General features: G+C 38.4%; 2 protein-coding genes across 5 annotated transcripts in view; both read left to right on the top strand.

Moving 5' to 3' along the window:
* The window catches only part of LOC5565620 (serine/threonine-protein kinase ATM), a 64,450-nt gene that overhangs the window by 5,424 nt on the left and 32,718 nt on the right, over positions 1–26,308 (top strand). For both annotated transcript variants that reach the window (XM_021844847.1, XM_021844846.1), the window contains exons 2-5: positions 14,788–15,491; positions 15,555–15,905; positions 15,971–16,201; positions 16,263–16,417. In XM_021844847.1, coding sequence (XP_021700539.1) covers positions 14,790–15,491; positions 15,555–15,905; positions 15,971–16,201; positions 16,263–16,417 — 1,439 coding nt within the window. In that variant the 5' untranslated portion in view covers positions 14,788–14,789. The remainder of the gene's footprint in view (positions 1–14,787; positions 15,492–15,554; positions 15,906–15,970; positions 16,202–16,262; positions 16,418–26,308) is intronic.
* On the top strand, positions 3,755–11,771 carry LOC5566419 (protein PAT1 homolog 1). 3 transcript variants are annotated; one of them, XM_021844849.1, is made up of 2 exons: positions 3,755–6,445; positions 10,263–11,771. In XM_021844849.1, exon 1 carries the CDS (start codon positions 4,161–4,163, stop codon positions 6,423–6,425), a length of 2,265 nt encoding a protein of 754 aa, XP_021700541.1. In that variant the 5' UTR covers positions 3,755–4,160; the 3' UTR covers positions 6,426–6,445; positions 10,263–11,771. The 3 variants fall into 3 exon arrangements, with proteins under 3 accessions (XP_021700541.1, XP_021700540.1, XP_001650812.2); XM_021844848.1 differs by having other exon boundaries at positions 10,154–11,771; XM_001650762.2 differs by having other exon boundaries at positions 3,756–6,445; positions 10,176–11,771.

Genomic DNA, 26,308 nt, shown 5'->3' with positions numbered 1-26,308 from the left:
TCCCGGAGGATTCATCGTTCTTCTTAATCAAAATTTCCTTGACTTTCTTCAAGGGGGCACGATCCGTCATCAATTTAAGAATTTTCAAAAGCAGTTTTTTCGTTCAAAATCATGCAAGTTTCCATGAAAATGTGTTCATTGTATACCATTCTCCAACCGAAACACAGTGATAACACTTTCGTCGAATAAATTTTTGTTTTGATCAGAAAAACTGGTGAAGTTTCGATTATAACGATGATTATGATGACGGATCGTTGAACGTTAAGGCCCTAATAGAAATTGAGACATTTTTAAACCTTGAAAAAGTGATTTCTTTAAATCGACAAATTGAAGAAAATAAAAACACAGTTTGGACACTGGATTAGGGATGGTCAGTTGAAAAAATCAGGAGATTTCATGTATTTTCGAAAAAATGTGCAATACTCACCGGATTTGTTAAACAGTTTTAGCCGATAAAAAAAACTGAAAATCAGGACATGTCCTGCTAAATCAGGACGGTGAAACTAATAAATATAAACAAATTTAGTTTTATAAGATGGTTAGAAGCGCAATAATAAAAACTGTAAATACTGCATTGAAATAAAAAATATAGACTCGTGCACTTAATTTAAAATGAAAAAAAAACAAAAGGGCTGAATAAAAAATCAAGTGAGTTTTCGTTAGAGTGCAATTTCGTTCCTTTCCCCTGTAGTAAATGAACGGGTGCAAAAGGGCTCATTGTTACAGATGTTTTCTTTCGGCCACATTTTCTGTTAATAATTTTCTTGTGCATTTTAAACAAAAATAAAAAGAAATTAACAATTTTAATAAAAAAAAGCTCAACCACGGTGCTACATTAAAGTAACATTAATGATTTCCCACTCAAAAATAGTCACATTTTGTGATAAATTATGCATGCATCTAGAATACACTTTTCAGCCCGCAATTAAATGTTTTGGATTCCGATTCCGCAATTCGTTTCTGAAAATCACGTCACTAGCATCCAAGATATTGAACTTGCCATTATTCTTCGTTGGCTGGCTTGTCCCTGTTTCGGCTGATTCATCTGCAATTCCGAATCCGAGTTCCAATAATATGAACTGTCGATATTGTCATTTGCCGGAAGTGGTCGCTTCCAGTAGAATTTCTCCTGTCTTGGCGGAGCGAAGCTCTTCTGGCCGTAGCTTAAGTCCCCCGTCAAAAGTGGTTGATAAGGCTGATCATTAGCCTGGGACACGGTTATATGAAAAATTTAGATTCTCGCTCCAGTCCACTTTTTGGATTGCATTTAGGTCCCATAACAACTGTGCAAAATTTCAGCTCGATCGGAGAAACTATATTTTAGCGCCAGCCGTTTAAAGTTTGTATGGGGGGATTTACTATGGGAAAACTTACTTTTACAAAGAAAAATCGCCAGAGGTCGCCATTGTCCTCTATAAGATTTCTGCACACAGATCTCGATAGGTATTTCTACGATGAACAACATTGCCGAAGACCGCAAAGCAATCCGATGCTTGTGAAAAAAGTTTTTAAGCATAGATTGTTCGGAAATTTTGCCCGATTTTATTATTATTTGAAAAAAAGTTAACGGAAATGTTTATCTGTGTTTCTTGCAAGGCTTCTGACGAGCTTCATCAGATCTATACTCAAAGTCGTGGTAGTCCTTTGATGCTGCATTATATTCTCATCGTTCGACATTCCAAGTCAGAACGCAGTTTGGTGATCTGTCATTGATGCGATGCATCGAATAAAATGGTCACAATTTACACAAATAAAATGGTCACGACCATGCATCCCCTGGCTTCATCTTCAAAGCTAAATAGCTTAGATAGAAAAGTAGGTGCCGAACAAATTCGTCATTGATGGAAAACACTTGAAAAATATCCGCCTTGCTCTCCTGCTGGTAATTGAACGAGAATCGTTATCATATTGTTGAAACAAACGTAAGGAATTAAAGTACCTATTCTTACGATTCCTTATTCCAATCCTGTGGGGATGGCGTTCCGTCAGCGAAATCCGAAACATTCAGGTTCGTATATGATTATCAACGAGTAGTTCAACCAGACTCTAGTTCCGCCGTTCCACTGCTGCATGTAGAGGAGTGATTAACTTGTTTTGGGCACATAGACGGGGTTAGAGATTTTTCACCAATAGTAACTCAACTTTCTCAATCATAATCTTCTTGATGCAAGCTTGAAAGTGTGCCGTGCGGCGTTTGTTCCAGCATGCGCTTACATTGACTTCTGTTTTGGACACTAGAAACTGGACATACTTCAAATTTCCGCAGGTCCTTGCATGGTTTTCCTTGATGAGACTATTTTGATTAATTCCCACTTCAGATTGGATCATTAGCTCATCAGGTCTCCTGTGGTAGCTGCTTGCAAGATGTGTTGTCCGTCGAAATACTTTGAGAGTACCTTGCCAGCTCTTCAGGAAAGAATTCTGGTTGAAAGAGGATTTCATCCCACCCTAGCAACCTGTTCCGTTACTAAGAAAAAGTGATCGTAAAAAAGCTATTCTGGCTAGAATCTTTTCGTTAAACTTCCTTTTACTGGTCTTGGATCTTTTGAAGGCAGCAGGAATGTCCGACCGCGACCGCAGGCGAATTAGGAGTTTCACGGCGAAATTCTCTCTCTTTCGCTCTTCAAGAAAACTTGAAAACAATGGTGCCAGTACCTGTCAACTTTGACAGGTACTGGCACCGTTGTTTTCAGATTTCCCGAAGGAGGGAAAGAGAGCGATTTCCTGATGACGTTACCGTGCAATGAGCTTATGCATGCTATAAAACGTTTGACTTTTACAAGTTGCCCGTGAGAGCGAGCGAGACAACACCAACACACGGCGCACAGTAAAAGTCAAAAGAACAAAAGAATTTATGGCACGTACAGAGGCTCATATGGGCAATTACCGGATAGGGGAAACCAAATTATGTTGGAAGTAAACAACAAACACCGACCGATTAACTTTCGATCTGTCAAATTTAAGTCTGCTCTGCAGCAGACTTATTTTTGACAGATCGAAATTAGGGGTGGAATAATTATCGAACTGTCAAGTTTAAGTCCGAATTATATTAAATAGCCCAATTGAGACAGACCCTAAGAAGATTCTTGAGGAAAAAATTTTGGTTTGTTGTCGATAGATACCTCATCTGTTGCAAAATGACAGCATATAAAATAAATAAAAATTAACAACTACCGAAAAGCTAAACATTACATATAATTTGCAATTGGATTAGATGGACAAATTGATGTGAAGATTTGCGAAAAAATTACACGTCTTCTCAGTGAGAATCGAACTCACGACTCCCCGATCTCTAGTTGGGGCGCGTTACCACTACGCCATGAGAGGACTCATGAACGCAGAAGTTAACCTGAATTCGATTTCAGCTCAATAATCACGTGGTCCATTTTCGCAAAGTGCACTTCTTTCGGAAGAATTAGATGCCCATCCAAACACAACGCTTTCTATATATTATATCCAATGCCTAGCCCGAGAGCGCATTGTTTTTTAGGTATAGGAATAGCACACTACACTAGCCAGCAACTGCGCTGGCTGAGGTTTCTATTGTGTGGGCTTCCAATGGGTCGCGACGTTCTCAAACGACCGGTCACGGAACATGAGTCCGTTGCTCGATAAATACTTGTTTTTAATTATGAATCGTGGTTTACGGCTAACCAGCCGAGTGGAAGTTTAACAACTACCGAAAAGCTAAACATTACATATAATTTGCAATTGGATTAGATGGACAAATTGATGTGAAGATTTGCGAACAAGTTACACGTCTTCTTCAAAAATTACTGCATTAGAGAATTACAGTCATCTCCAGTACGAAAATTTAATTTTGTTTACTTTTCAAAGATAAGTCTGGTTGAATACTTTTTCGTGGTATGAGCCCTTTTCACTAGTTACGCTAGAGCGGCAGTTTGTTTTGTAATCGGTGTGTAATCGCGCTGTCAACAGTGAAGGTGATCCGAAAACAGTTTTGTTTTGTTGAAATTTCGAATCGTAAAAATTGTGCAAAGTTCGCTTGATTCGCAAAAAAAAAAACGCTGTGCAAAAATCAAATTAATCAATCAACAAGTGATACTACTCTAGTGTTAACAGGTGAACATCTCCACAATTGTATAACATGAGTTGAAAATCCCCCACTAAATTGTAAGGTGTCGGACGGACGGAAGGGAATGGATTCGTTTTTCGACTTCGACACTGGCTTACCGCCGTCGATTGAATCCGATGCGGGACGAGGCCGCAGTTTTTCCAGACACGGGATCGACTCCGAAGAGGGCGAATACGATGCACTCAATGATGAAACATTCGGTGATCCGGACAATAAGGGAGATTGGGAGGATATGCATGAGATACTGGTGCGAATGGCAAAGGGGGACGATGGGATCAAAGTGGGGAAGGAAGAATTACTGGACGATGATGATCTGGATCTACACTTCTCGACGTTTGACCTTACGGACGGAGATGAGAGTTTGTGCAGTAGCGGAGGAGACTTAAGTCTAGACGATGAGGTCTACAACCGGCTTAGATTGGATCCCAGTATTTGGGATAGCCCGGTGAATGCACCAGAAGTCCAAGCCTTTCCGCAATTCAAGCATGGGACACTTGTCCAAAATGAAGCGAAACGGCCTCTGAGACTCGATTTACCTACCGCTCCGATCAAAATGCTGTCAGTAGCTGATATTGAGCGGAATATAATTGAACAACAGCGTTTGAAAAAGGAGAAAGAACATCAATTAAAACTACATCAGCAAAATAGGAAAAACAAGGAAGTCAGGAAATCTATTCCTTTGCCGACAGTAACCCCAGCTATGCAACAGTTGCTTCCTTCGGCACAGTTTATGGCAGTCCGGAATCAAATGTTTCCTCCGCCACCCCTGCTGAATCACCAATCTCGTATCCCAGTGGGATTTTTACCGTACAACTTCCTCCCGACACATTATCCAACGCCAATCAACAATTTGGCAATGCATCCAGGCTTTCCCGCTGGAATTGGTCACCAGCTTGGGCTGTTCCCCCGCATTCCGTTACCTATTCAGCCAAGCCTAATTCCCAACGTCCAAAATAATCAATTCAATCGGAAATTAGTGCAGGAAATACAACAAAATCATCCCTTGCTTTCTTTTCATCGCCAGCAGAATTTGCGCGACCAGCATAAGAAACAACGATACTTCAGCAACATTCCAAACGGCGCAGACTTCGACGAGCACGCCAACATGATGACCAATCGCGAAAAACAGTGGCTTATCGGCATTCAGCTGACCCAACTGAACTCGGACACACCCTATATTAACGACTACTACTTCACCGTCTACAAGGAGCGCCTGGCCAAACTGAAGGGATCCAACGAGAGCACAACGTACCAGGATAATCAGCTGAACCACCCCTTCACGCAACCCAAAGGCCATGCTCAACTCCTGTTGATGTCTTCGTTGGCAATTTCGCACCGGGACCGCAAGAATTCCGAATCGACAAAGAACGGTGAACAAAAAGACCACCAGCCCAGATCGTACACTCCGCTACAGTTTGAGAATTCCCTCGGCAAGCTGCAGTGCGGCAGCGTGAAGGCCCCCCGGAAGATTATCGACATGGACGTGGTCGGCCAAGAAACACCCACACAGTCCAGCTCCTCAGGTCTGCGCAAGTCTCGCCACATTCTGCTCCACATTGAAACTCTGTACAAGCTGGTGCTGAAAATGGAAGATTTGAAGAACCCCACGGCGATCGAAGCCGCTCGGATTACCAAGGAGAAACGAGAGAGGGAGAACTACGAGGAAGTACCAACCATAGAACCGGAATCGTTTGATGAACTGCTCGAAATTTTGGTGGGTGGCCTCAGCCTTGATAAAGTAACGCCAATACTCGGTGTTCGTAAGGGCAAAGTTCTGCTTCGTCGCGTCTGCGTCTTGCTGAGAGATCATCCCGACCGCTGGACGCTCTGGAAGTCCATCTTTTTGGCAATTCCGCTCATGCTGAAGAAGGACCGCGACGACCAGGACGGAATTCTGTTCGGCTTGTACACCGAGTTCGAGCGACACGTGCAATATAGTACATTCTTGGACCTGCTGAAACTTTCCCAACTGATTGCTACCGAAAAGGTTCTCCAATATCTGACCAGCTGCAAGTTCTTGCTCTCCTCCATCATCACTATCGTGTTCCAAATGGAGGTGTTCTTCTCCAAGAACGACACCCCTCAGAACGAAACCGACTCGTGGATTCAGTGTTTGAGTCTCGTCACGAGCACAACCAACAAGTTGCTGTCTTCTAAGAGTTCAGCTAAGCCGCCCAGCGCCCATCACACCATCAAGATCGAGCGGGAGAACCGTATTGTGGGCACGGTTCGGGCACACCTGGAACGCTTTCGGCAGCACGTGAAGGGAAACGACTTTCTGGACTTCATCACGGAAGGGGAAGACACGGGGTCCAGTGATGCGAAGTAATCTCAGGGGTAAAGGATGAGGTAGGAAGAATATTGTGCTGTAACATACACGAACATACATGATTCTTTGATATTTTATCACTAAAAGTTAGCCTTGGTAGTCAAAAACACACACGGCATATTGAAAAATTTTTTCACGGCGAAAAAGTTCAGTTTTTTTTTATTTTTGTGCCTATTCCACATATAGTTTCAAAATAATTTTGATGGATTTCAACACCAATTTGACATATCTTGAACACGAATTAATTAACAGACGTCAGCCTAATTTCTACCCACGTTCACCCAATATGTCCAGCCCGTCGCGGTATGCCGTATTTTATCGACTTCTCATTTATTAACCAAACCTTATATACATTTACAGTAAACCTACTACAACCAATGAATCTGAACAATATTTTCAACTTTTTTAAATTATTGGACTAATTGGGATTCGTTATTAAAAAAGTTCTGAACCCTCTAATACCCTGCCCCGCCTTTAAACGGGGTACACTTTGGGAATTTTATATATTTTCGTAGCTCGGAATTGAAAATGATTTGCTGGTGAGAGCCGGATGATATTAAAAAAAACTTGTTTTTCCGTTAGTTACACGGAATTTGAGTGAAATCCTTAGTAATACGGAAGATGAAACCCATGGTGTTGCCGCCCAAGAGTTACAATCTATCTGAAGCTTCACGGTAAGAGCAAGAAAGTGCTTCTTGTTTAAGATGTATGTGTAATGGTGGCGTGGTCTGTAGTGGCGACACTAATGCTTGACAACCTGAAAAGCATTTTGCATCAGGTCAAACAGGGTGCTTATTCGCATACCAACTATCAAAATTAGATGATGATGATGGTCCCGCTACATACCCCTACAGAGGTTTGATATATCGTGTAGATCATAGCTTCCCAAACTTTTTGGTTGCGCGACCCACCTATCCAACAAGCGTATTCTTTGCGACCCACCAGTGAAAAATTGTACAGAAACAAGTTTTGTACTGAAGCTTCTGAGGTCACTTATTACTATGATGGGAATGAGATTTGATCACAATATCACAATACCACATGTAATTGACATTGACATGCACTATGTTTGATTAAAAAAACAGTGAATAAAATCATTTATTTTACTTTTGTACTTGCAACTGCTCGTTACAAGATTTCTGTCTCAATATAGAAAATTCTTTTAACAACACTAAGGATTGATTGAATGTCTCAACATCAATCAAATTTCCATATAGAACTCATTATATTCTAGCATTTTTTTTTTTCAATTAAGTCACACCTCCATGAGTCGATGTTCCATTGCTCAATATTGACTCACGGAACCACACGGAATCAATATTTCGATTATAATCGAAGTTGCATGCACCATCAATAACTATTCGACCTTGAAAGTTTGCTTCACATACTGAAAGTTTGAAAATATTTTGTTGGAGAAAATGGAATACTTTCAAGTTTAAGGATTGTTTTACAAACTCAATCCAAGAAAAGACAATTTCGCAGCTAAAATTGTAGGTATGTGAATTTTTTTTCGACAGAATATTTTTTATCCTTCTAACCACAAAATCTTAGACCGAATGCTAAACGTTTTCGTAGAAATATCGGAGAAGCATGCAGGTTTGATGATGATAGAGATTTTGAAACCATGAACCATATTGAAAATTAAAAAAACCTGAGTACTATAATGTTCATCACATTCGATATTTCCATGGGCCAATATTCTCTTCGACTCATGGAAGTTCGAGTATGGCTTATTAAGAAAGAACGATTAAAGAAGGCTGTATTGGCGACGTTCTTCTCAGCCTTAGACCTTAACCTTAGAATAATATAGATAGTGCCAACTGACTGAATTCCTGATCATTGGAAAAAACTTGTTTTGTCATAAAGTAAGAATTTAAGTTTAAGGAAACATAGAAAAAAACTTTGGAAATAAATTCGTACTTTGGAATTTTTTCGCGACCCACCAAAGACTAGCTCACGACCCCCCTGGGGGTCGCGACCCACAGTTTGGGAAACTATGGTCTAGATATATCTTTTAGATAATTGATTGTGATCAATGTTAACGAGATTTACAAGTAGATGAAAAAAAAAATTTAGATTTACAAGCAATATTCGGTCTGATTATTATACAGTCATCCCTCCATGAGTCGATGTTCCATTACTCGATATCGACTCATGGAACCATACTAAAAACATAAAATCATGGTTACTATGATGGCCCCCTCAAACAGCTTTCCAAAGAATAGCTGTTCCATGAATCGCTATTTCCATGAGTCGATGGTCCCTTCAATATCGACTCATGGAGGTTTGACTGTAACAGGTATAAACAACATTAGAAGTTTCCATACTATACAGCAAAAAAAAAAAAAATTAAAACACTGTTGGTCTCAATATTCGTAAGCATTACTAGTGATCATAAAAGTCCAACAAAATCCAAAACAGGACCAGATTTGGTAATCTCGCAAGCTGATTTCAAAAACTATGGGCATTATTCGCATTTTCAAGAAATTTCCGACATTCAACCAGACAACATACTATTAATTAATGGAATCATCCAACAGCCTAAATCCCCAAATTGGTTGATAAATAATCAAAAGTCATTTATACCTGTGTACATACCGCGCACGGGGCTCAAATCTCTGTAGACTTCACAAACAAAGATTAAACTATAATTACGTCAAAATATAAAAATCCATCATTATCATCGATTAAGTCCATACAAAATATCAGTTTATGAAAACTTCGTCAAGATATAAAATTAGTCTAATTCTAAAAAACTTATCGGAGTAGCTGTTCAAAAGGCAGCTTTGACGTGTGAAATACATAGTATTTTGCACTGTTTTAGTGTTGTTGCAAGTTTGATGTGTATAGGCGTCGAATTGAAGACATTGGGGTCTATTTTGTAAATCGAGCGGTTTCATGTGACTCATGTGTTTCATGTGACGCATGCAAATTTCAGATGTCACCCGTCGACTCCCATAGTAATCTAGTCACATAGAGTGACAACTGTCGATAAACTCGAGTGACAGAGCCGAGTCGAGCGAAATTTTTGGTCGACAGTGACTCCTGTCGAGTCGTTTTTGATCGACTCGTCTTATAAAATAGGGCCCATTGATTCCTTTAAAAAACAAAGAATTTTGTGAAGCACTGGTTAAAAAGTACGTGTACGATATTTGAGTTTCATTTGCTAGAAACAAGACGGAGGGGCAGAAGTCTAGATGAGGAGAGATGATTGATTTATACAACTGTATTTTACTTGCAATATTCAAATCGTTTTTCAAGCGACAGAGAATTCCATACTGTTTGGCTATTTTCTTGATAACATTGTCAATATGAGAGTCAAACTTTAACTTGTCATCAATAATCACGCCAAGATATTTAATATCGTGCACGCGGTCAATTGTCTCATCATCAACGACCCCCTCCCCTTTTATTACGTATCGCTCACTCAAGACTACCACCTCCATAATTTTCAAATTTGTTGGAAAAAGAGGCTTGCACTGTGCAAAAATTTTTCATCGTTTTAAATGACAATATCTTCTTTTCTCGCCCAGGAAACGCACTTTCTCCGGTTATTACGTAACACTTACCAGAACCCCTATTGTAACAATAAGTAACGGAAGCTTAAATACAAAAATCGACTTATTTCACATTTTTACCAATGAAAATTTTTTTTAAGAGCGCAACCTTTTTTTTTGACTACCAAGGCAAACTTTTAGTGAAAATACATTTTATATAATTCATGCTAGTTCAATAATATGTTTATTTCAGCACACCTTCGATGGATAGCACTCATAAAAATTTAAAATTATGCAGACCACATTCCTAAATCAATATATATGTTTTGGTTTCCTGTAGGAATATGATGTCCGTTCGAACACGCTAGCGATGCTGAATGGCTTCAAATTGTTGCTTTTGTGATGTTGAATTTTGCATAAAAGTCTCAGTAGCCAGTAGGTAATTTTAAGGATATGTACAAATATGCTCCGAGAGAGAGCAAAATTGATGATTTTTTCTCTGTTAGCTCAAAGATTGAAGACAAATACGAATTCGAAATCTAGTCTTTAGTGAAAGTCAAAGCACTTAACGAGACAACGCATTCCAGATGCACAAAAATCAAATTGCCTTTAGGAATTGACAAATTTGCATATTAAGTATGGGAATAAAAACACGAATGTGTTTATTTGATCGCGTTTTCAATAATATGAGCATGTTAACTCATAAGCTATGGGAGCTACTCAATAGTTATGCTCAAAATGCTCGAATTTGAGCAAACACTTATATTTCTTGAAATGTTGAGATTTGATTCATATCTAGATGTACCGTAAAACGGGGTGAATAAAAAAATGGGAGTCGAAAAGAAATAGAGCGACTTACAGTTTAAAAAAAAACTTTAAATAAACCTTCTAATGGTAATATATTTCAACACCGTTATAAAACAGTGCGTGGTATTTCTTAGTACTGTTTTTGTTGGTTGGAAAAATACGCCTTTTTCTCATTCATTATTTTGATAAAAAGTAAGATGATATGCGACGGAATTGCAAAAAAAAATCCACTAATAATCCAATACTAACAGAGTATTGCTATATTATTTTCGAATTAATAATTTTGCAACCTTTTTTTTATGCACAGTCAATTGGTTAATTAATGATCATGAAGGCAATTCCCGCGCCCGCCTAAAGTATTTTGTTGTTATAAGGTATTAACGTTTTGCAATTTACATGTACACAACGAAACACGTGTCAAATGTACAAATTGAAATTGAAACTGCGAAAATTGTCATGAAGGCAATTCGAATTCAGTTCGCCTTCGAGCGTCGGGGTCTCTCAAGGGGCTCCGCAGCTTGTAGGTTGAAGCGCCCATCTAGTCGTGGGTTCGATCCCCATTGGAGCACGTGGTTTCTTTTCGCAGTTTCAATTTCAATTTGTACAATTGACACGTGTTTCGTCGTGTACATGTAAACTCCAAATGTTAAAACCTTATAACAGCAACATTTTTTATGTAAAAATAACAAGAAAATATTAGAATCTTATGCGTTTTAGATAGCTAGAAACATCCTATCTAAAGATTTGCACTAAAAATTACGTCTGTATATCTGTGGTGAAAATATTTAAAAATGAAGCAATTTCCGATGTTTTAAAGGAAAAAACTATTGATGCGGTAAATTTGATTTTTTGAGTATATCCCATAGCCATTAACAATGCACTTGAGAACAGTCAGTGAAGTATTTCCACGACCGCGTTTTTCATTGATTAAATTGTTTCTGTTAGTGTTGTTATTGTTGTCGGGCTTCTCCAAAAAGAAAACAAAGTGTTCGTTTTATTATCTTGTTATTTTTTTCATCTCTTATTATTGGCATTACGTCCGCTATATAACAGATCCTGCTTCTAGACCTAGTGTTCTATGAGCATCTCCACAACCACAGTTATTATCTCTTAGCTTTATTTACCATGGTTTAAGAGGCAGATCATCATGAGGCAGACACGTTGGTTTTTCATGTTTCGAAATTCAATTGCGGGCGTGTCTTTACAATTTTGAATTATGTTATGTGTCGTTAACACTTCAAAGATTTCTGGATCATTGAGGTCGAAATAAAGTACTTAATCCACCCTATAAAATGTCATTAGGAGCCGAGTGGTTAGAGTCCGCGACTACAAAGCAAAGCCATGCGGAAGGTGTCTGGGTTCGATTCCCGGTCGGATCTATTCGTGATGGAAATTTCCTTGACTTCCCTGGGCATAAGGTATTATCGTACCTGCCACACGATATACGTTTGCGAAAATGGCAATTCTGGCAAAGGAGCTCTCAGTTAATAACTGTGGAAGTGATTATTGGACACTAAGCTGAGAAGCAGGCTCTTTCATCTAGTGAAGAAAATCTGAAACTGTAATATACCATTTTTCATCTAAATCGTAATCATTCGCATGAAAACCTCTATCTTCATAACATAAATAAATGAGTAAATATTGATTGATTTGGAACAAAACACCATCATAAAAAACAGAATTATTGTTGGTACATGACAAACATTCGATGTTCTGCAAAATTGTGATTTTTGATATTGTTAAAAACAAGGAAATTATAAATAAAATTAATCTGGTCGTATAAAATACAGTTGTTTGCTTTTATAAGTCAGTCGTTATTTGCTTAGTCCGTATTAGTGGTATTAGTGCTTTGAAAATGAAACGTTAGACAAAGTCACAGATTGTAGCTGTGTAAGATATTTTGTACTATTTAACGAATAAGGAATAAAATGGATTTATCGAGCACTGATGTGTAATCTTGGAAGTTTAAAAGTGTAGCCCACATTATTTGCTGCAATGCAGTTTCACATTAGAATATTTGATAAAAAAAATGTAAACTTAAATTACGCTTATGCAAAAAAGAATCGCTTAAGAAGAACCAGAAGAATCTCGTCAAAAAAAAAAAAACAAAAAAAAATTAGCATTATTTTGTACAAACATTACGCATTACGTTTCCAATTTTATTATAAAACTGAAAATAACTGTTCCAATTAAGAATATCATATTATTTATTTGAATGAAAAACAAAGGCTAAATTATAACCGACATTTTGGTTGATCTTGAAATCGAAAACCTCGTTTTATTTTTGAAAGAAAATCCCGTAAGTTGAATGAAGCGCACTTGGGAATCCTTTTGGTCTATATTTTTCGTTATTTCACAAAAATTGAAGAACGACAAAATCTAACCCAATTTTTTAAACAAATTAGTTAGTTTTTCTACGTTTTCAATTGAAACATCTTTGAATCATTCGCTACAGCAATCAGATGCCTTCGGCATAAGGATTCGGTAGTGAATCATTCTGTTGCCGTTTTTGTCTAACTTGTCGCTCGACAAACAAGAAGAAAGTGCATTGGAAATTGAAACACTCCGCTTGGTTGGAGAAACGGCAATCTTGGTTGGGGCCGCTTGGTTGGAGAAACGGGGATTTTTGTTTATTTCCGTACGGGTTTGGGCCGAAAGGACTCAGATTTTCATGAAACCTTTTCCACAGGCAGGGCTCATCAATATATGAATAAAAAAATAAATGATAAAAATTCAGGGTCGCCTATTTTCCCGGAAAACTCAGTTGGAAATTTTTTGTTCTCCCCTGACACTACTTACTTTGAAAAATCATAACTAAAGAAAGAAGCATCGTAGGAACAAAGTTTTTTTTATGAAAATGAAAGCAAATTTTCTCAGGAATAAAAAAAAATAACTGGAAACAGTATTCCACAAAATTTTCCACCGTTGAGAAAATTCGTAACGAAAAGCCGGAAAAACTATGCTTCAATTAGTGGAAAGTTTTCCGGAAAAATAAGCGACCCTGAATTTTTCTCAATTTTTTTTATTCATATATTGATGAGCCCTGCCTGTGGAAAAAGTTTCATGATAATCTGAGACCCTTCGGCCCACTTTGTACGGAAATAAACAAAAAATCCCCAAAGACCGCTTGTGGAAGTGAGCGAGAGAAACGCAATACTCGAGTGAATGTTTCCCATGCTTGCTTAGCTTAAAGCCTGATTTGCTGCTGAACAGGAATCGCTAAAGAAATTTCTCGCCGATTCCTTGCAGCAATTTTGTACAGCGACTCCCGTTTGAACTGACATCTTTTTTCAACTGCGTACTGCGATCAAAAAAAAAAGCGCTTGCTTGATCGATTCCTTGCAGGAATTTCCCATTAATCAAGATAGGCCAAGAAATTACTTGTCAGCACCGAATCAGGCTTTAAGCCTGGAATCGGCGAGAAATTTTTTAGCGATTCCTATTTAGCAGCAAATTAGGCTTGAAGGTATGAGAGGAGGAAGAAATGGTGCAAGGAAGGGTACAGACGCAAATGCATCATGACCTACTTGATGTAACGCAATACTACGCTGACCACATCCTTACGGTCTGGAAAAAAACATATTTTTATTGCAGTCCAACGGTAGCTCAATATGATTTTGTTTGTTCTTAGTGAATCTTAGAATTATTAATTAATTAAAAGGTCAAAAATCTTTTTTTAGAGAAGGAATATTTCCGACCAAGCTAACAATTTTCGACCTCCCTTAGATCTTTGTCCATAAACATTTCTCAGTTCCAAATTGTTACTCGATATAATCAGTTAAAAGAATAGAACAGGTGGTCTTTACATTAAAATATTGCGTTAAAAAAGCTAGTAGTCATTACACGTAATTATAGACTGTTAGTGTTTATTACATTCAATAAAACTGCATATAATGAAAGTATAGCCTTTTGTTTTATTTTTCCTAGTATTCTAAGAGTTTGAAGAAATAACAGTTCTGGTAGCAACTTGGTAACGGACTTTATTATTATCAAATCCTTGATCGAACCCTCCTTCAACAATATACACATAATTAAGATTGATTCTTCTCTCGCTACAGCCATGTCCTCTCTATCCACGCTTGATCGCGATCTCTGCGGTATTCTTGCGGAGATGCGTTCGGATAAAATCACTCAACGTCAGAAGGCGTTCGAAAAGCTCGAACTGATTCTGGTGAACCGCGAGGAGGACATTCTCCGCTACATGGCGGAGCAAAAGTTCGACACCAACTGGCACGACCTACTGGAAGCTGCTCACCACGGAGCGCAGAAGCAGAATCGGAAGATGGTTGAACCCAACGCATCGTCTGGCGCCGAGAGCAAGAGTTACATCTACATAAAGGTGATACAGAAGGTGGTCGATATGGCTATGAACCGTACCCGACCAGAGTTGAAATTCTCCGAGCTGATCAAGCGTTCGATCGACGTGCTGGAGGATACGTCCATGTTGCAGTATTTTGGTGTCTGCTATCTGCAAGTCCTGCACAAACACGTGCTGAGCTCCAAGTGGGATTTGACTGTGGTAACGTATGACGAGTGGACCAGTATTCTGGACCGTTGTTTCGATTTGTATGAAGACGGAAGGGTCGCGAAACAGAACGTGGTCAGCTGTCTTTCGTTAGCCATACGGAAGAGTTTGGAAAACTGCTCTGTTCAGTGTTACTTTGTTAAGTTTCTGGACCGATTGGCAAGGATGATCAATGGATCGGATCGTGGGAAAATGCAGAATGAACTTCTCCGAATTGGATATCTGTGTGCGCTGAGCGTAAGTAGATTTGTTTTTTTTTTCAAGTATTGTATCTCTAGAACATTGCGTTACGACTTTCAGCTGGCGGTGGATTATCGCTATGAGGTTTGCAACTTTACCGAACAGATATCGCAACGAGTGGTAAAAGCCTATGAAGCTAGAATGGATGAAGAGATGAAATCCGTTCTGTTCAAAATGATGCACCTGACAGTGGTTGTGCATAGTCCAGAAAAGAGCTTCTCAGAGTGGAGATCAAACCAAAATCTCTTATACGCAGTGAATAAAACTGAGTACTTTAAGTGCTTACGTAATTTCTATTTTATCATTGGGAGTGAACTCAAAGCACACGCTTCTGCATCCTACAGTTCCAACGGGCGAGAAGTGGCCTTTGTTGAAGGATTCATAAACTTAGCTACCAGATTGTGCTATGTGGTGAGATTTTCAGATTATACTAAGATAGTTAGATAGAGGATAACTAGTAACTTCTCTTCTTGTAGATGTTCTGGAATGACGATGTCTGGAAGCAGACTGAAGCAGAGGACGAAATCAGTGTGAAGAGAATAAAAAGGTCGAACAAACTACAGGGCTTGATGGATCTGGTTGATGAGAATTCGACACAACCGAATTGGAGGTGGTTAATAATTTTGACAGAGATTATCAAACGTTGTCCAGAAGTGCTAGGCGAAGATGATTACCAACCTTTGTTGAACTTGCTCAGCGTGGTTCAGGTTGGTACTGGTATTTTCCAAAACTTAACTTTGAATAATTTCGGATTTTTTAATCCTTTAGCCAAAGCTTAGTCAACATCCCCAATTGGAGGCATTGCGGTCATGCTGCAGTGCATTACTGCGTTTCGAGAAAAGTGACGCATTCGTCAAATCGACCATTATCAATTCCGAATTTTGTTTGGAACAGTGGCACAAGATAATTGAAGGATCATTCAGGTAATATTTCTTCCACTACCATAATAATAATTGTACTACTTGAATGGGACTTTCAAATGTTCGCAATAATAGTTCAGATGTTTTTTTTTTTATAATTTACTAGTGGTCCCGGCAAACTTCGTCTTGCCATCAAGTAGGCTGTTGTAGAACGTCATGTAATCCCCCACACAAAATGACACGTTAGTCTTCTCCCGTTTCACCAATTATTCCGGAGCCTTTCTCGAAATTTTTCTTCGCACGGTCATATTGCATCCATTGTGGAGTGCAACTGTGAAAAACTTACGTCAATCCGTTCATCAGTTGTCAAGCCATTTCGTGACATACAAACACCACTTCATTTTTATTTATATATAGATATGGACACATATTATTTTATGAAAGTTTGAAAACCTCTGATTCATGTGCTATTGGTTTGGCTATTGGTTAGTGAGCATGTGAAATGGAGCATCTTGAACTTGAAATTTTAGGGATGATCCCGTTATGAAACACATAATCATTGTTACTGAGGTCCGAGGTTGCCACGAAAACCAATTTTAATTCTGGCCCTTTAAGGGGACACGGGAGACCGTGTTATTTTCCCTATCTTTCGTCTCACTCTAACAATAATTATCAAAACTTTGTGGAAGCAAATCTCGAGTTTTAGTGAACCGATGAAGCTGAAAATTTATCGGGTTGTGCACTACATATATAGAATCATAGTGATACATTTTCGCATCGATATATGGAGTGGTTCTTGAGATTTGCTTCTTGAAATGGATAGGGTGATTATGATGACGTCCCGTGCGGCCTTAACTCTATGTTGTTCAGGAAGTCTTTGCTATTTGGAAGAGGAAGTGATTAAGGTCAGAATCATATCATATTCAGTGATTCAGGTCTGATCCATTACATATTCAAGTGCTTCAGATCTGATACATATTTTAAGGATTCAGGTATATTTTACTTCATCATATTCAAATTATTCAAGTCAGAACCACTTCATATCCAAAATGATCGATTGACTGACTTTATATTCAAGTGATTCATGTTGACTAATTCCATACCCAAGTGATTAATGTCTGATCTTATTTATATTCATGTGTTTCAGGTTTGATTCTCTCCATAATAAATAAATCGTGCCAGATTCACTCCATGTTTAAGTGACTCAAGACTGATTCACTTCATATTCAAGTGATTCAGGTTTGGTTCGCTCCATATCCAAAGTGCTTCGCGTCAGATTCACTTCATTTTCAAGTGATTGTGGATTGATTCACTTCATATTCAAATGATTCATTTCCAAATAATTCAATTAGCTGCATATCAAAGTGATTTATAGCTGAATCACTTCATATTCAACTTTTTCAGCACAGACGAACACACGTAACACTCTAATTATTTTCAGCAGAATAGCGCCCAATTCTAATCGCATCACCTTTGTTCGAGTGTGACGTTTGCTCACTACCGCCACCTAGTTCGCGGTTGGCCAAATTGAGTATCTTTAGTATTGGGCGTAAATGTTCACGTGACTATGTGTTGAATTGATAATTGTTCTAGCTGTTACGTCTGTTTGTCTGTGGTGTCAGGTTTAATTCACTCAATGTTCAAATGATTTCAAGTAATGCATGTCTGTTTCATTTAATTTTCAACCGTTTCATGTTTGATTCACTGCATATTCAAGTGATTCAGGTCTGATTCACTTGATATTCAAGTGATTCAGATCTGAATTACTCCATATTCACCTGTTTCATCTATGAAATACTTGATATTCTAGTAGTTCAGGTTCGATTCACCTAGAATTTAGGTAGTTCAGTATTGTTTCACTGCATTTTCATTTGCTCAGGTATGATTCACTTCATGTTGAAGCAGCTTAAGGCTTGTTTTCAAGTAAATTAACTTTATATTCAAGAGTTTCAGGTACGATTGACTTTATTTTCTAGAGATTCGGGGCTGATTTAATTCATATTTGAGGACATCCCTAAATCACTTCATCTTTGAGTTATTTAGGTCTAATTCATTCATCTTCAAGTGATTCGTGTCTGATTCATTTCATATTCAAGTGTTTAAGGTTTGATTTTATTCATTTGTTAGTTATTCGGTTCTGATTTGCTTCATATTGAAGGAATCCAGGACTGATTTAATTAATTTTCATGTGATTTAGGTTTGATTTGCGTAATTTTCAAGTTAAGTTATATTGGATGTTATGTTTGATATATGTTCAAATGACTCAGGTCTGATGCTTTTAATTTTCAAATTATTTAGATTGAAATCTCTTCATAATCGAGACTTATTCACTATATTCAATTGATTCAGGTCTACCATACTTCATATTTAGGTGTTTCAGATAAGATTCACTTCAAGTGGTTCAAGTCTGATTCACTTCATATTCAAGTGATTCAAGACAAATTCACTGCATATTCAAGTGATTCAGGACCTTTTTTTTAATTTCTTTATTAGTATCATTCCAAACATTACATTCATTATTTCTTATCTAGGTGTTCTGTGTTATTAGACAACACTATCATCCTAATTTGGTAAAACAAATCTAAGATTTTATTAACATTTTGTTAACAACATATTACATTTCATTTGCCGTAGCAGTTCAGATTTTTTACAGGTGAATTGATTTCACCTACTTATAAGAGAAAAAAACGTTTTCAATATACTTAACCTAACTTAACCTAAACATATAACGCATTAATCGTGGCAATAGAAGATTGTAACGATTTTTTCCTGAAATTATTGATTATTTTATTTGACATTTGTTCCAATGTTTCAACATTGGATGTTCTATGTAACTCATTGGTACTATACCAGGGAGGAAGCCTCAGAATCATTTTCAAAATTTTATTTTGAGTTCTCTGCAGAGCTTTCTTCCTGGTATTACAACAGCTAGTCCATATTGGTACAGCATACAACATGGCTGGCCTGAAAATTTGTTTGAATATCAAAAGCTTGTTCTTAAGACAAAGTTTTGATTTTCTATTAATAAGTGGATAGAGACATTTTACATATTTGTTAGATTTGGCTTGAATGCCCTCAATGTGATTTTTGAAAGTTAAATTCTTATCTAGCATGAGCCCTAGATACTTAACTTCATCTGACCAATTTATTGGAACCCCTTCTCATCGTGAAGTGATTCAGGACTGATTCATTTCTAGTTTAAGTAATTCATTTTTGTTTAACTGCATTGGCCAGTAATTCATGTCTTTCAAGCAGTTTAGGACTGATTCACCTCATTTTCAGATGATTTAGGTCTAATTTATTTCATGTTCAAATAATTTAAGACTAACTCACTTTATTTTTTTGACGTAGAAGTACGTCTCTCTTCTCTATACAGGAGTGAAATTGGAATTTCAAAACCAAGAGCGTTACGTTGGCTTGAAATATTTTAAACGTTTATAACTTTTCGCTGGCTTAACGAAATTTCTTGATTAGCATCTCAATCGAAAGCCAAGACATCAAAGCTTCATGTCGTTTACTTACTAAATCCCACATACCTGTCCAAATAGTTTAATAACTGTTTTAAAAGAGAACGTTGATTTCAAGCAAATCTATATATAGGGGTGGCTAGAGAAAATTTGACGTCATTTGCTTTTCACTCTCCGATTGGCTCGCATCTCAGCAGGCGACAGATCGGCTTGTTCTGACCGGGCGTGCTTCTCAGGCACAGACATCGATAGCGAAGGACGCCCCCGTTTGTCTTGCTTTGCTCAAATCAAACTGTCGAGCGAGCGAGAGAAGATGCCGTCCGAAGCTAAAGCCATCACCGCTGCCGCCGCCTAGAAGAAGAAGAGGAAGCAGTCCACAAGAGAAATTGCGGTCGAACTGTGAACACGGTCGGGCGAGTCATTCTCGCTTTGTGGTTCACCGCTTGTTTGCGTTCACCCAGCCATCGTCATCGCCGCCGCAAATTTCATCGGCCGAGGAGCTGTTGGCCCGCGCTTCAAAATTTCGACTCGTGATGAAATCATCATTGGTGGTCAAGAAGCAATCCCGTTAGGAGCAAATACCAGAAGCCCCCTGAGTTTTGCTGGTCCGAGCAGTGTTATTTATCCGTAACAACATCGAAGCTAACAAAACCATCGGTTCTTTTCAGAGCCATCAAATTTGTGGAAAAGAGTTAAAAGAGAAATATTTCCGACTTTATTTATAACTTCTAGTATTCCTAAATCAATTTCAGGGCCTCATATAAAATTTCATTTGTCGTGAATAATTTATGACTCAACCCTTTGAGATTGTACTCGCGGACGCTGCTGCAGTGCCGTCGGGGTGAGTGCTCAACATTTCACAACGATTGCAAAATAGAGTGGCTTTTCCAACAGCGCCTTTTATGTTCCATATTTTATGGGAACACTTTGATTAGGAAAATTATCCCATGTGACAAAATTGCGACATATTTTAAATGCTTTTGAAAAGACATTCTCATTGAACAATTGTAATAATTTTGGCACCCATGGATCAGGAATTTACCGTCATAATAAAGAAAACTATTAATTATCAATAGCTCGTATTGAATATATAGGGAATCATTCCAACAATTCATGTTCGACCAATTTTTCACGTATTAGTATTCTCCGCAATTTTCAAGTAATTCCAAGCAAAACACAATATTGGCACATACCCATTTCCCAGATTGGTCGATCAGAAAGCGAAGAGCACAAAAGGGAGGAGCATCATCTGCTATTCCAAGGTTATAAAACATGCTGCCTTCGTTGGATTCAGTTTCATTCCATTTCCGCTTTCGAGCTGGTAAGAGCTCCTCCGAAATTGCTTAGCGAGAAGTACCTCGCTGCTAGAAGCCTGCTGAGCTGTTAATCCAGAATCTGGTTTGGGAAATCGCTCAAGATTTCAAGATTGAGCTACATTTCCAGATTTCAACTAAATCCCTGTGTACGCTACTCTGTTGCTGTTGTGTACCCATGAAATATTAAGCTTGTTTGTCGAATAAACAGAGAACTTATTCACATCCATAGGAGAAGGTATCGACCGTGATTGTTTTAATTTTATTTTGTTTTATGGCTATAGCGGTCATGCGACTCAAACCTAAAGGGAGTCTATAGAAGCAAATGATGGAAACGAATAGGTGCATAGGCGTCGCAAGGGAGCGACAAGATTGAAAATTTGTAATTAGGTGGTGAAAATTTTCAATCTTGTCGCTCCCTTGCGACGCCTATGCACCTATTCGTTTCCATCATTTGCTTCTATAGACTCCCTTTAGCTTTGAGTCGCATGACCGCTATAGCCATAAAACTTATTCACATCTTTTTATTCTTCTTCTTCTTGGCATTAACGTCCTCACTGGGACAGAGCCTGATTCTCAGCTTAGTGTTCTTATGACACTTCCACAGTTATTAATTGAGAGCTTTCTTTGCCAAAGTTTCCATTTTTGCATTCGTATATCGTGTGGCAGGTACGATTATACTCTATGCCCAGGGAAGTCAAGAAAATTTCCATTACGAAAAGATCCTGGACCGACCGGGAATCGAACCCAGACACCTTCAGCATGGCTTTGCTTTATAGCCGCGGACTCTAACCACTCGGCTAAGGAAGGCCCCAACTTATTCGCATGCATTTGCAACTTTTTCGATTTTCCATACAAAATGACCAACTTTGGTAAGTTAGATCTCAGTTATTTATGGAAATATTTTCGAATGAAACATTCACAGAACATCAGATGTAACTTGAATTTTAACATATATTTTTGAAAATTTTTCCAATCACAAGTTTATAAGTAATAAAGGTTTGACTAAACTGTAATTTTCGACGAAAAATTCAAAACTTTTTATCTTAAAATCTGATAGCCTTACACAAAAACTTTCTTCAGCAAACTTATTCATCTCGTCAAAATCTACAACTTTTCTGAAGATACCATGAAGCTATTCCTTCAATATGTTTAGTTATGTCAATCATAAAAAATCGTCAAAAAATTCACTTTAGTCAAACCGTTACTGCTTTTCAACGTGTGATTGGAAAATCAGTCAAAAACATATGTTAAAATTTAAGCTATGTCTGATATTCTGTTAAAATTTCATTCAAATCAGTCCATAAATAACTGAGATATAGTTTATCAAAGTTGGTCATTTTGCATGAAAAATCAAAAGAGTTGCAGTTTTTATTTCTCAGCGAAGAATCACACCATCAACGAAAATAGCGCGAAAGCAATAACCAATCGCGTGCGAGTAGCGAACGAAGTGACGAAACAACCAAGCGAGAGCCCCACCACTCGCCATCGGTGAACGGAGCTCGAGCAAATAAAACCAGAGGTTGTTCTGCTCCCACCTCATTCGCAAATCGAACGGCGTAACGAACGGATCATTCGGAGCAGCAAGGAAGAGCGCGTGAAAGCCACAGCAGTGTGCGAGTAGCGAACGGAACCAGAGAGCGAAAGCAACAACTGAAAATCATTCAGTGGACGGATTAGTAGTCAGCGCCAACCGGCGACCTGTTGGAAAGTAACGTTAGCAAAATATACACCATCTGCCTCTCCTTACCATTCATATTCTTGTACTTGATGAATTCAATGAAATGGTTTGGTTTGGCGATGGAGCAAAGAGTTATTAAGGATGATTTTACTTAACAAAGAGTTGTTGATAAATATTCCAATCAATAAGAGTTGTTTTGAAAAAGTTCACTTTTATCAGAAATTTCTGCTTTACCAAAGAGTTGTTAATGAAATTCCTGCAGCAAAGGGTCGAGTTTCTCCCCACGAATATTTCCAGCCAGGACCAGTCATGGAGGACAATCCATCCCGAGCATCACGGCCCCCGATTCCAAAATTCTCGAGTACGGAAATTGGAAAATTAATACATAATGCTCATCTTGTACATCCCTTGCCAAGACATCAATTTCATATAGCCTATTTCTCAGATTAACGCAATAGACTAACATGTAGAAAAATTTCAGATCAATAGTTGCTTATTACAATTGGTCAGGAAATAGTTTATTGAACAGTATTTAAAATCTGTCGCAATTTTAATACAATTTCCAATTTAATACTCGAGAATTTAGGAAGTGTTCCCCAATTATATGATAAATCAACGATGCTGTTAGAAATACCATACAATGCTGAGTAGCATGATGTTATTACGGTCCGACGGCGCTGCAGTGGTAAATTCTCAAATTCATGTAATTATGTGGGGTAAATTATGTGAACCAAATTGTAGTATACCGCGAAATTTAGATCATTATAGATAAATCAGTAAATATCAGTAAGTAGATGAAAAAACCGAATTTAGTACTATACCATTTAATTCCACTAGAGTTTGTATCCTTTGACAGATACGCGTATTTCGACCTCAACTGTAAGGCCGTCTTCAGTGTCGTGTACTAGACTCGACTCAAGTCGAGTCTAGTACACGACACTGAAGACGGCCTTACAGTTGAGGTCGAAATACGCGTATCTGTCAAAGGATACAAACTCTAGTGGAATTAAATGGTATAGTACTAAATTCGGTTTTTTCATCTACTTATAGGTATTCTACTAAACAGCTCGAAGATTTATTATCAGTAAATATCATCCAATAAATCCTTTTATGAACGTATGTTGGCCCTGAAAAGGGCCGATTGAGCTTGGATGCTGTGACCACGAGTTTACCACGAGGCGAAATCTAGAAGCGCGGATCGGTCAACCTAGAAATCTTGAGCGATTTCACAGACCAGATGCTGGATTGGCAGCTTGAAGAATAACAGCTCAGCAGATTTCTAGTAGCGAGGTACTTCTCGCTGAGCAAGTTCGGAGGAGCTCTTACCAGCTCGAAAGCGGAATTAGAATGAAACTGAATCCGACGAAGGAAGCATGTTTTATAACCTCAGAATAGCAGATGATGCTCCTCCCTTTTGTGCTCTTCGCTGATCGACCAATCTGGGAAATGGGTATGTGCCAATAATTTGTTGGGCTTAGAATTACTTGAAAATTGCGGAGAATGCTAATGCGTGAGAAATTGGTCGAACATGAATTGCTGGAAGGGTTGACATTAACTAAATATTCAATACGAGATATTGATAATCAATAGTTTTCTTCATTATGACGGTAAATATCTGATCCATGGGTGCCAAAATTATTACAATTGTTCAATGAGAATGTCTTTTCAAAAGCATTCTCAATATGTCGCAATTTTATTATATGTGATAATTTTGCTAATCAAAGTGTTCCCACAAAATATGGAACATCAAAGACGCTGTTGGAAATGCCACTCTATTTTACAATTGTTGTGGAATGTTGAGCACTCACCCCGATGGCACTGCAGCAGCGTCCGCGATTACAGTCTCAAAATGTTGAGTCATAAATTATTCATGACAAATGAAATTTTGTATGAAACTGTGAAATTGATTTAGGAATACTAGAAGTTATAAATAAAGTCGGAAATATTTCTCTTTTAACTCTTTTCTACTAATTTGATGACCCTGAAAAGGGCCGATGGCTTTGTTAGCTTTGATGCTCTTACAGATAAATAACACTGCGGGATGTTATCAGTTGATTGCCATGGTCAAACGGGGAATCCTCAACTCAAATGTATAAATTTGAACAAGTTATTTGGTTATACGACGAACCGAAAGTTTCGTGACGTGGATGGCGTACAACAGTTACAGGTAGTGGATTACCGGGCTTAAGTCGAAATCTGATGATGGCGGCGATGACGATGGCTGGGTGAACGCAAACAAGCGGTGAACCACAAAGCGAGAATGACTTGCCCGACCGTGTTCACAGTTCGACCGCAAATTTTCCTGTGGACTGCTTCCTCTTCTTCTTCTTCTTCTTGGCGGCGGCAGCGGTGATGATTTTGGCTTCGGACGGCATCTTCTCTCGCTCGCTCGACAGTTTGATTTGAGCGAAGCAAGACAAACGGGGAGGTCCCTCGCTATCGATGTCTGTGCCTGAGAAGCACGCCCGGTCAGAGCAAGACGATCTGTTGCCTGCTGAGATGCGATCGAAGCGGAGAATTGAAAGCAAATGACGTCAAATTTTCTCTAGCACCCCTATTTATAAATTTGCTTGAAATCAACGTTCTCTTTTAAAACAGTTATTAAGCTATTTGGACAGTTATGTGGGATTCAGTAAGTAAACGACATGACTCTTTGATGTCTTGTCTTTCAATTGAGGTGCCATTCAAGGAATTTCGTTTAACCAGCAAACAGTTATAAGAGTTCAAAATATTTCATGCCAATGTAAGGCTCTTGGTTTTGAAATTCCAATTTCACTCCTGCATAGAGAATTAATCAAATCAAATTAATCATAATCAAATGCAAACGCATTCAGTTCCCGATGGTTAGTGCCTGTGCTTTAACTGTTCATAAGTCGCAAGGTGGAACTTTCCCCGAGGTCGTGTACGACTATGACAAAAGCTAGGATCAGCAATTGGTATATGTTGGTTTGTCGCGGGTTACTTCACTGCAAGGACTATTTTTGACAAACTCTACCAATTCTTCCCAGTTCCATCACGCCAAAGGCAGCAATTCCAAGGGTTGACTTGAGGAATGAGCTGCAGCGCTTAGGCAATCATCGATTAGTGACGCTTTGAGACGTGAAATACTGGATCATAGTGGCCCAGCCTGCATATTGATGAGTATCAATGTACAGAGCCTAAATGCTCATGCAATGGATATTGCTACAGACCAAAGCACTGGACCGATTCAATCGATTATCACGATCGAAGCACCCGAGCTATCAAACATCTAATCTACTGGAGGAGTTTGGCGAACTACAGCTGGAGCCAGAAACCGATCACCCAACCAAGCAACACAAGGAAGCAACGACCAAACAAACAAATTCAATCATCTGGCATTATTCCTGGAACACCATACACTGGTTCTCGAAACCACAGAACGACAAATGGTTCTTTTCAGGACTACCAAAATGAGTCCAAAAGAGTTAACTTCTGAAAACTTCATCCGATCAATAACAACACAAAACTAGTA

Source organism: Aedes aegypti, chromosome 2, assembly GCF_002204515.2.
Source record: "Aedes aegypti strain LVP_AGWG chromosome 2, AaegL5.0 Primary Assembly, whole genome shotgun sequence".
Taxonomy (NCBI): domain Eukaryota; kingdom Metazoa; phylum Arthropoda; class Insecta; order Diptera; family Culicidae; genus Aedes; species Aedes aegypti.
This window is presented reverse-complemented; position numbering and strand designations above follow the sequence as displayed.